A 12,212-nucleotide genomic window follows, 5' to 3' on the forward strand; every position below is an offset into this window, starting at 1 on the left:
TCTCCTCCCGACCCTAGGCCACTAGAGGAAAAGTTTTATATAGAGTTTAGGTACTGTGGTTAGGTACCACACAGAACAACAATTTTACAAATGATTAAACTACAGCAGTCTAACCTGTACGCCTCCTTCAGTAAGGGGATGTTCTTGAGGCTGAGAAGACTGTGGTAGATAGCCAAGATGCCGCGATGGATTTTCTCGCAAGGGGTGAGGCGAAGTTCCAGGAACACGGAGCCGGGCTTCAAGATTCGCTGAACCAACTCCAGAGGAAGATTTGCACTCAGCTCTTTGACGACCTTGAAAAATATATTTTTATACGAATTTGAAAAAAGTGAGTTTCAAAAAGATGTGTCTCAATAACATTGTTGAAATCAGTTGAACTGATAAACAAACTTTTTTTTTACTCAAGCATCAGTAGTAGTATGAGAAATACGATCGGCTTATCCCCACTTTCTTTTCATGCACCAAATACCGGTGTTTATTTTGTGTGTCTTTGTGTACACAGGCTCACCTTGGCTACCAACTGCAGGGTGGAGGAGAGAGCTGTGTTTGTCAGCTGGGGGTATCATGGAGATCTCCAGGTCTAACAGCTGGTAGAGGTCCTCATGGGCTGGACAAGTCTTGTTCTGAAGTAGGTTCAGCAGCAACCAAGCGCATTCATTTCCTGTGAAAAAGTTAAATATTACACTGACGAGTTCACATTACTATCTGAAACTAATATATATAGTTTTACCTAGTGAGCGTAATAACTAACGATTTGCTCAACAGCAATGAAATTAACTAAGAAAGATAAAACTCTACATACTGTATTCTTTACAGATTCTTTATTAAATTTGGGGTTCGAAACTGTCAAACCCAAATTTGTTTTAATAAGAGAATATAAAAACCTAAGGTTTTCTAATGCGAAACAGAATAATTCTTCATAAAAAAACCTCCGTCCATTGGATTAATATGTTAAAGAGTGTTGCCTGAAGATGAATTAGGACCGTCTTAGGACCATGTTATATATTTTATTCACCAATGACCTGCCAATATTCTTGGAAAACTACACAAATTCCATCATGTACGCAGACGATACCGTACTACTCTCAGCCCAGAAGGATGTTGAACAGCTAGAAATAAACTCCTACTCTCATACAATATGGCCCAACAATATTGCAAATACAATGATCTGGTCTTAAACAGCTTGAAAACTAAACAACTCTCTCTAGGAACTAATAAAAAACTATGTGTCCGAAATCCCTGGTATTCAAAAAACAGAGGACATGAATTATTTAGTAATAACACTAAATATATACATTGACATGGACAAATCACATTAACAACTTATGCTTGAAGCTAAATTCATCACTCTATGCTTTGCGAAGGACCCATGCAACAAGCACTCTTGAATCTACCAAAATAGCGTACTATGCCCTATTTGAAAGTCATCAGATATGGGATAGCAGCATGGGGGGCACAACTCAATTTAACCTACTAAAAGTCCCCTCAAAATTCAGAAGAAAGCAATCTGGTTAATGGGGAAGCTAGGACCTAGAGAAAGCTGCAGAGCTACTTTTAAAGAATTGAATATACTGACAGTGACTTCTCTATATATATTGGAAACGATATTGTACTGATTATCAAAAGACTTTCCTCGAAATAGTAATAATTCATGAACATAACACAAGGCATGGTCAAGACTTTCCACTACCTCTTCACAGAACAGCTGTATTTGAGAAAAAAACCAACCTATGCCGGGAAAAAAACTTTTTTTAATGCTCTGCCAGAAGAAATTAAGAAAAAATGGAAACAATCAACATTAACATGAAGACTGCAATAAAGAACCATCTACACAGTGGAGGAATTTTACTTATGGAGACTGACAACTTAACAGAGACAAACATGAACTTTTATATTTTTATAACTATGTAAACTTTTTGTTAATTGACGCTACTTGTAATCTAAAGATTATCAATAAGAATTTCTGATTTCTGATTACTGACTGTTATTTTGATCATATTTTTTTAGAGAATACTCTCTTCTCGAACCTAAGTCTTATCTTCTTCTGGCTATCTCCTCATAAAAATAGCCTGATTGGCATATTCAATAACCATTGGGTAAACTACTACCTGTTATGACAAGTTCAAAGTCGATGGCCAGACTGAGCATCTTGACACAACAGAAAGCATGCGAGCCAGACAGTCATACAGGAACGTCCAGGTTCACGGATTGGCGACACTGTGGGGCTCAAGTGTTGGCCCGAGTCCTTTCATTACTGAGTTTGAAAACCCTGCAAGCATTTCAAATCCTTCTTAATACGATAATCCACAATAGGGACCTTGGGGGTTGCTCTAAGGTAAATTTTCTTATATATGAACAAAATTATTTCCACCTGTAGCTACATGGTAACAAAGTTTCATTTACAAAACATTAAACAATGACTAAAAAAGAAATTGAAATTAGTGATTAAATTTTAAATGTATGGGAAATATACTCCTTATATTCTAAAACAAAACTGAAAATTAAAATTATCCAATTTAATTAAAATATAACTAGAAGATTTATGTTGTTTTTAGATTCTACTCAGATTTTTTCGGACTGATGATGAAAACTTCCAGTCCCAGTAGCTCCTGAACCCATTAGAGATATAGAAAAAACTCTGAAAAGCAAAAATGTCTTATTTTGTAGAGTAGAATCTAAAAACAACATAAAATACAGGGTGTGTGTTCCATAAAAGATTTTAAAGTTGGCTGCCATATTGGAAAATGGCGGCCTTCTTCAAAAAATTTGAAAGTGTATTTCCTGAGTGAAACTTAAAAATTGAGCAAGTTCCAAATTTAAAGTGTGGTGCTAAGTTTTGTCTAATTAAAAAGTTAGCTATTGTGGATCACTTTAAAAAAACTCACCCGGTATTATATTTGCACACTCTTCCTAAACTTGGCAGACAAATTTTTGTGTGAATTCTTTTTAGCCTGTGAATCTGTACACTATTTTTAAATGGAATGAAATTGGTGAAAAATGTGGTAACAGTTCTTTTGCATCAGATTTTTGAGTGTGTATATTGGGACATGTAGTGGTGGGATAAGTTACTTTTTCAATAAGTTTAAGATCTGAATTTTAACCCTGCAACTGGCTTTAAGCGATTATCGGCGTAGTAACTAAATTTTCAAATGGCACTAAGCTATTTACGACGCATTATTAACTATATTGTAATATGATCTCTCACAGCAAGCCCTACTTTTAATTTGAACTAAAATAGATACATAAAATTTAAAGATAAAGATCAGGTTTCATATTATATCGTAAAAGTTTTATAGTTCCATTAAATTTGTCCATTAGACAATTTTAAACTTGGCGTTCACATTTCCGATCACGATTTAATCACGTAATTGCTGAACATGTAAAAATTACTGTATGTTTGTCAAAAATTACCTGTTGTTGTAAGTTTAAGTTCTACACGATAGTGTGTGTCATTATTGGAAAGAGTGTATTCTTGGTTGGTACATATATATATATATATATATATATTTATATATAGTATATATATATATATATACAAAAAACACAACTTTGGTATATTTTGGATGTATTCAAATGAATTTCAAAGTGGCTGTGAGGGTGCTATACAAATGGAGAAAATATATTCTTTACTATTTTTTTTATTTTAATAAATGTATTTTTTTTTTATAAAACGCAAATGATTTTATGTTAAATTTTTTTTGTTGTAAACTACAATTATTTCTAAAAACACTGATATTTTTTTTAATGTTGTATCTTGAAAAATAGATGTGCAGTGATTAAAATGAGGAACTCTTACAATACTGCAAAAAGTGCCTGCACATTTTGGGAATGAAAATGAGTTAATCATTGTACATTACTGAATTGTTTTAATTTTATCTCCAATAAATTTTGCAATCTATCCTTTTGAATTGTATTTTACTGTATATAAATGACCACAAAACATTAGAAATAACCCATGCATTCAATTAGTTGAAAAGTTTCAAAATAAAATTAATTTTACAGTATCATAAATTTATTACATTTCACAGGTAAAAATTCTAGAGCAGTAGTGTTTGATGAATCTGTGACATCGCTTGTGCACTTCCATCAAATAATTTAAGTTCTTCATACCATAATTCAATGACAGGTGTTTTTATACTGTATTTATTAAGTGTGTTCTGTTTCATAATTAATATTATACTTGAATTAGTTTTTTTTTTAAAAATAATTTTACTGTATTGTTGTTAATTTATTTATCCAATAGTAAACTTTCTAAACGATTTAAAACTAATTTATTCAGAAAAATTATTTATTGTTTGGGAGTTAAATATTTTATAGTCTTGAGTGTGTCTGAATATAGCTCCTACCATAAGCAATGTGCTAAATATTGTATTGTATCTTTTAAAATACAGTAATTTAATTACAAGCTGTAAATTTTTTTAACATTCAATACGGTAATGGATGATCTGAAGGAATAAAATATGATTAAGTACATTTAATAAAACTAGACACTATTCTCTTCTTTAAGTGTCACATACTAAAACATAAGTTTGAGTGTGTAAAAAAAGTAAACTAAGCAATACAGTAATTGGCACAGTAAAGTGTAATATTAAAACATAAAAAGTGTATGTAAATAAATGTAAAAATACCTAAATCCATCCAGGCTACTGAAGTATACATATCATGTGTTTCAGCGGTAATTTTATGTTGTTTTATGTTTTTACGTTCAAGCCTCTCCTAACGTGGTGCGGTGTTTAGATATGTATACTTTTGACGTGACAACGTCTTAAATTAGGTTGCGGCTCGGAGTCACTCATGAAAAAGTGTAACGCCTGGTAACGTTACGATGCCCGTCCAGTGGGTCCGCCGCACGGGATAAAGCAGATAAACTGTGGGTCCGCCGCACGGGATAAAGCAGATAACTATGTTTATTCGTGAAAATGTGGAGTGCTTAGATTCGTCATTTACAACAACTACAACAATAAAGGTAAATAATTGTACACTGATATTTCATTATCGTAAACTATGATTGATTGATTAATTGTTAGATTGACACAAAAGTTGAGAAACTGAGTTTATAGGTTATGTCATACTATTGACAAATGTTGATAGTGTTAAGTAAATTATTAGTTTTAAATCACTCTGCAATCAATCGTAATTCAGTCGATTGAGAAGAAACAGCGCGTATTGCTAGTCAAACATTTAAAATAACAAATTATAACCTCTAACCTGTCATAACAGTGCGACCAAACAAACGAACTAAAACCGACCAATCACCACGCGCGGAGTTAGAATTTAACTGTGTTTAGCAAGAATTTCAAATTCCAATTTTAGTAAATGTTTTATTCAAACTTTACCATTTACAATAACAAATTTTAATTAATTTCAAATTATGTACAATGTTTTAGTAAACAAAATATATTTCTATAGTTAAAATTTGTGCAATTCTTATTTTCATTCAATTCCTTGTTCCTATTGTGCAATTTAAATAATATTCATATCAATAAATATTCTACCGAGAAAAAGACGTTGTCACGTAAAATCTTCGCCCGTAAAACCGACTTTACAGGCAACCATAATTTTTTTTATATTTAACTTGTTTTAATTTCAGTTTACTGTATCCATTACTATACATTGATTAGTTTACGTTTTTGCACATTGTTACGTTTACTTTTTAAGTATGTTACGTCTCATGGAGTAAAAGAGTTAGTCAAAAACTCACTTTATGAATGAGGTAACTCTGATAATTTTCTCTTCCACGGTAATAGTTTTGGACAGTTGATCCTCGACAGGTGACAAAGGATCTGTGAGCTCCTCAGCGTAGGACTCTGTGTCTTCAAGGAAGTGTCTCAACATGAGGACAGAGAAGTCAATGTCGTTAGCCCAGTAGTGGGAGAGGCGCTGCAGGCTCTGAGAAGCATAGCAGATCACGCTTGGAGGAGTCGTCAGGTCGATGTGCCAACCCACCAGGATATCCACTGTATCCTGCCATACAACAACCACACAGACAAACTTAGTCCTGTTATGAGTAAAATTCAGAGGAAACAAACTGCGGAAGGCTCTTCATGAATTCTGTAAACATATGGAGGGAATGTTGACTATCATCAGTTCTCCTTTACAAATTACAACATTATAACCTAAATGGTGTTGAGCTAAACTTCTTTCATACTTACCTGACTGATCGCACTCAGAGGATCTACTTCAACAACACACTCTCTGAGTTTGCTTTAGTTGAAAGTGATGTACCACAGGGATCGGTCCTGGGCCCATTCTTATTCTTAGTTCTTATAAATGATGTGGATTTCGGTTCAGTAATTTTCGCAGATGACTCCAAGTTTTATTGTACAAATGATGATACAGATACTCTATTTGTAGAGAGGACTCATGTTCTCCATCAAGCTAACCACTGGTTTTCATCTAATGGTCTGTTATTAAATAATAATAAATCACAAAATATTTTATTTTCTCTTTGTAAAAATCTTACGTTAACAAAGTATAATTTAAATTTGCAGTCCTAAGTAAGACTGTTGGGTATAACTTTAGATTCTATGTTGACTTGGCAACCCCATGTTCAAAGTGTCTGTCAAGAGTAATTCTTTTGCTACGCCACCTAAAGAAACTTGTTCCCAAAGATTATCTTAAATCTGCATATTATGCATTTTTTTATAGCACCATATTGTATGGAATGACCCTATGGAGTGTCATGATATTAAAAAATTATTACTATTACAGAAAAAGGTTAGAATTTTGGCTAGTGTCTGCTCCTTAACTACATGTAAACCTATTTTTGTGGAGGAAGGTATTCTTACAGTTATCAACCTTTAAATTTATTCATGTCTGATTAAAATAAAACAGAACCTTGGTGACTTTTTCTCTTAGAAATAACATTCATCAACATTCTACTAGAGGCACCTTATATTTAGGTCAGCCCTACTGCAGATTAAGTAAATCACAATCTATGTATTCTTTTATTGGTATCCATTTGTTTAATACACTACCTCTTGCCAGTCATAACATTAGTCTTAGTAAATTCAAATCAGTGATATATAGATGGCTGTTAACTAGACTTTTTTATAGTATAGATGAATATCTGGCACTTTCTATGATAGATGTTTCATTTAAATTTTAAACCTATCTGTATTGTATCTACCTAAATGTTCAACTGTTTTAACTATCTGTTATTGAATTTTTTTTTTTATTTATTTATTATTCAATCCTTTACCAATTTATTCCCTGATAAATCAGTTATTAATTTACTTTCTGTTGAATCTGTTAATACGTTTATTGTTGATTGCCCATACTTATTTAAACGTAAGCTACTATTGTTTCATCTCGGCCAGTCAGATTTTTTACTTGAATTAACATTTAATTTAATATATTGTGAGCTAATATTATATTGAAGCTTTGGTGACAATGTCAATGCCTTTTAATGACGTTATGATGACTAATAAAGATTCTTGATTCTGGTTCACACTGTATCTAAATATTTTACACTATTATTAAATTCTTGAAATACTCCGGCCTTGCTATGGTGAGCCATCTTCTGTCAAGAGATGTTAAACCGAAAACATACTTTAGGTTTAAACCATTAGCCTATACATCCGTGAATGTTCACTTATTTGGTGTGGCCTACACATTCGTCACTATTTCAGTTATGAAACATATAGTTCTCAATCTAACATTTTATGCAGAAAAATCTAAAGTTAATCTACGATATTGCAGTATTGAAAGTTTCTGTTCTGTTGTAAATTGAAGTAAAAGTCAGTGAAATACCATTATTAGCTATTTATTTGGTTAGTGTTTATACACTTTACACAAAATTTGAGGAGGTACTAAAAATCAAATTGAGGTACTTTAAATAACTTAATAATAACTTTAAATTTTCAAATTGCAACCCCTATCTTGTGACATGTCATTTTAATGGTCTATTTAATAGAAACACAATAACATGAACAAAACATCTCTACAACGTTCCTAGCAAAATTTGTGGGCAATTAATCCCTTACATCTCAGGTGTAAATTAAGTCCTGATACACCTGGATATATTCCTAACGGATTGAGATATAGATATAAACCTTCACCATACTTATTACAATACTTTTTTGGATCTTTTGAATGAAAAAGATTTCTCCTCCCCTTCTCAAAGGGAGGTACGGTAGTGATTTTAAATTTTCAAATTGCAACCCTATCTTGTGACATATCATTTTAATGGTCTATTTAATAGAAACACAATAACATGAACAAAACATCTCTACAACGTTCCTAGCAAAATTTGTGGGCAATTAATCCCTTACATCTCAGGTGTAAATTAAGTCCTGATACACCTGGATATATTCCTAACGGATTGAGATATAGATATAAACCTTCACCATACTTATTACAATACTTTTTTGGATCTTTTGAATGAAAAAGATTTCTCCTCCCCTTCTCAAAGGGAGGTACGGTAGTGATTTTAAATTTTCAAATTGCAACCCTATCTTGTGACATATGATTTTAATGGTCTATTTAATAGAAACACAATGACATGAATAAAACATCACGACGATCCTAGCAAAATTTATGGGCAAATAACCCTTTACACTGTAATGCCACCTAGAAAAAGACACCAAAACCAAATCATGCAAGAACCAAGAACCAAAGAACCAAAGCTATGCACCCCAGAAACATTAGTACTACGTAAAGGAGGATAAACTGGGCACCTCAAAGTCTTGCTAAAAGATATGCGTACATTGTGTTGAAATGCGCCAGACATTGGCATTATACCTAGAGATTATTATATTTTGCGTTTTATATATATATATATAAAGGAGCATAGTAGAATTAGCGGATTAATTCATAGATAAAACCATTTTCTAACACATTAGACATATGTTTATACATAAATAATTGTAACTTTATATGTAATCTACCTTCTTTCTGTTCCCTTCTGAATTTGAAATATAAAAAGAAACAGAACATTTTTTTGTCTCGTGCTTGAAGATGAAATTGTTGATTTCTGAAGCCCTCAAACACAAAAAAATTAATATTGTAAAATTGTGTGATTATGAGTTATGAAAAATCGAAAAAGCAAACAAACTTTTAAAAATTATATCAAATTTGACCAAATAGTACTAACATAGAAGACAGGCTGTGGAAACAAACATGCAAATGGATCAGATGGGCAAAATGCATACTTACAGTAAAATATTTAGTAAACATATCAGGGTAGATGGATGCGAGGTCGAGGATAACCTCCACTGCCACCAAGAGTAGGTGTGACTTGTCTACCGCCTCCAGAGCTATATGGAGGTTATACATCAGCGTCTGCAATGATCATGGCCTCCTTTAGTTGAGCGACTTGGAAAACATCAGGGGAAGAGGGAGGAGGGAGCAATAGGAAGACAGTGTGAATAAGGTAGGAGCCGACACAATGAGCTGGGGTAGTGTGAATAAGGTAGGAGATGACACAATGAGCTGGGGTAGTGTGAATAAGGTAGGAGCCGACACAATGAGCTGGGGTAGTGTGAATAAGGTAGGAGCCGACACAATGAGCTGGGGTAGTGTGAATAAGGTAGGAGATGACACAATGAGCTGGGGTAGTGTGAATAAGGTAGGAGCCGAAACAATGAGCTGGGGTAGTGTGAATAAGGTAGGAGCCGACACAATGAGCTGGGGTAGTGTGAATAAGGTAGGAGCCGACACAATGAGCTGGGGTAGTGTGAATAAGGTAGGAGCCGACACAATCAGCTGGGGTAGTGTGAATAAGGTAGGAGCCGACACAATGAGCTGTGGTAGTGTGAATAAGGTAGGAGCCGACACAATGAGCTGGGGTAGTGTGAATAAGGTAGGAGCTGAAACTATGAGCTGGGGTAGTGTGAATAAGGTAGGAGCTGAAACAATGAGCTGGGGTAGTGTGAATAAGGTAGGAGCCGAAACAATGAGCTGGGGTAGTGTGAATAAGGTAGGAGCCGACACAATGAGCTGGGGTAGTGTGAATAAGGTAGGAGCCGACACAATGAGCTGGGGTAGTGTGAATAAGGTAGGAGCCGACACAATGAGCTGGGGTAGTGTGAATAAGGTAGGAGCCAACACAATGAGCTGGGGTAGTGTGAATAAGGTAGGAGCCGACACAATGAGCTGGGGTGATTTGAACACAAAGTAATCTTTATACAACATACACATATTACTAAAATGGTGTATTTATTAAAACTGAAAGAAACCTGTCAAACTTCTCACTCATTTTAGAGCCAAACAACAAAATGTTTCAATTTTTGTAGAAAAACTACATTTGTAATAATAAAGTTAAAACCAAACGTGTTGAATAAGTGAGACCAAAATTTGAGATTCATTGTAGATAGGTAATGAATATTTGGTACTAAATGAATAATTCATGTATTTTTTTAACACTATAACCTAACAACTCAATTCAAAGTAATAAAAGTTATGTATTTTCACATGAAAATGAGGCCTAAAACTGATTACATTATTTAATTGCACTTTACCCTCATATTTACAATAGATTAAAAACTAAAACAAACTTGTATTACGACGAAAACAACAGTACAAAAAAAGTACAAAGAACCCGATTCACAGTGGCTCGACTAGTTTGTTTAAATCAGCAGACAATTGACTCAGCTGGAACTTTTGTTGCTTGTCAACAACCAAAAAAATGTACTGCGAAAAAATGGCTGCAAAATTGTTTAAATAGTTCAAACTATTTCCGAGAGGTAGCAGCACAATGTAGAGCCAGTAGAACTCACCGAACTAATCTCATACATCAGTGAAATGTGATATAATACACCAGCCGCACTGTGCCTGTTGTTCGTTTACTAGCGGAACTACAGCACACCAGACGGCACCTGTGTTTCGTCCGGAAAGGATTAATAAAACATGATCAGCAATTCTTGTTTAACACAACCTGTAGTTTTACTAAGAATATTGACGCGATTTGAGATAACGTTTTGAACAGATTTTCTATGTGGACATTTCGTATGATGTATCTCTGGAGAATGGTCATGGATACGTCTGTGAGATTCAGAATCTTTATTAACACATTTTCCACCTATAGCATTCTCCTTAACCAAAACTTTGGTAACTGTTTTACCACCGTCTCCCACATTGAAGTAACAACTCTCAACATACAAGAATATTCCCATCAATGCATCACCAGATCCTGTGATCCTCTCAGCCTTTGACACCACCTGGTACCTTCTTAGCTCACAGATGTACGCCTTTCTCATACTTTTAGATATAAGTATTAACCTTTTCACCGCTTAAATCGACTTCAGTCCACGGCAGCAGAAAAACTTCTCCGTTGGCTGTGTAAGTAGACTATAGTCCCAAGTGAGTAAATGCCATATTCACTGCCTTCTCTAAAGTGCTGCAGCCGTGCGGCAAATATTTTTGAACTAGACTAGTCACATGACGATGTTGACAGTTGTTCAGGATCACGTCTGCTGCTTTTGCCGTGTTTACTAACGTTCAACATTGGTTATGTTTGGTTATTTGTTATAAGTTATTGTCTTCATATTGTTTAGTTTTTATTGCTTAATATTTTAATGCAAATAAGTGTTTTAACATTAAACATTAAAAAGTGTTGTGTTACTGTAGTGAATATCTTACAACAAAAAGGCTGTGATTGTTAGGTATGTAGGCTAGTCAGGGACAATAGTTTTTACAAATTTCTAGCCTGTTGAAGTTACCCTGTTTAATAATGGAACAAATAACCGATGATGAGATTAATGAATGTTTGAATCATTGTAATGAAGACTCAGATTTTGAAATAGGTGATAAGAATGTAGACTATTCTTCTGAAAGTGATATAGATGATCCATTAGATCACCACATTTTCAGCTTTACAGGTAAATTTATATTATTATGTACAAATTACTTGCTACACAATATCATATATGAGTATATGTACAATTAAACTATGAAATAAAGTTCATTCAGATTACACATCAACGTATACAATTTAATATTTTTTTTAAACAAATTTTTTGATAAATTAACTAGAAAACATTTATTATTCATCATGAAAAATTTTGATTTTGCGTTTTTCTTACTAAAACATGTGTATAACATCTCAAGGAACCAAAATAATAATGTTTAATAATTGTAGAAAAAAAATTTTTTATTTGGTCAAAAAAATGTAAATCTTGGAACAGTGTTGGTATATTAATTCGAGGCGAAAAGGTTAAGTAGATTTAAGTAAACCACTTGACTACAATTATTTTAGTTCAACCTTAGCTACC

At 33.6% G+C, this 12,212-nt stretch overlaps 1 protein-coding gene across 1 annotated transcript in view; it reads right to left on the reverse strand.

Moving 5' to 3' along the window:
- Positions 1-12,212, reverse strand: part of LOC124355547 (serine/threonine-protein kinase SMG1-like) — a 152,596-nt gene that overhangs the window by 109,549 nt on the left and 30,835 nt on the right. The window contains 6 exon segments of the mRNA XM_046806709.1: positions 115-293; positions 509-563; positions 565-661; positions 1,081-1,109; positions 5,702-5,964; positions 9,157-9,282. Of these exon segments, the coding sequence (XP_046662665.1) occupies positions 115-293; positions 509-563; positions 565-661; positions 1,081-1,109; positions 5,702-5,964; positions 9,157-9,282 (749 nt within the window).

Source organism: Homalodisca vitripennis, chromosome 2, assembly GCF_021130785.1.
Source record: "Homalodisca vitripennis isolate AUS2020 chromosome 2, UT_GWSS_2.1, whole genome shotgun sequence".
In the NCBI taxonomy this organism is placed as follows: domain Eukaryota; kingdom Metazoa; phylum Arthropoda; class Insecta; order Hemiptera; family Cicadellidae; genus Homalodisca; species Homalodisca vitripennis.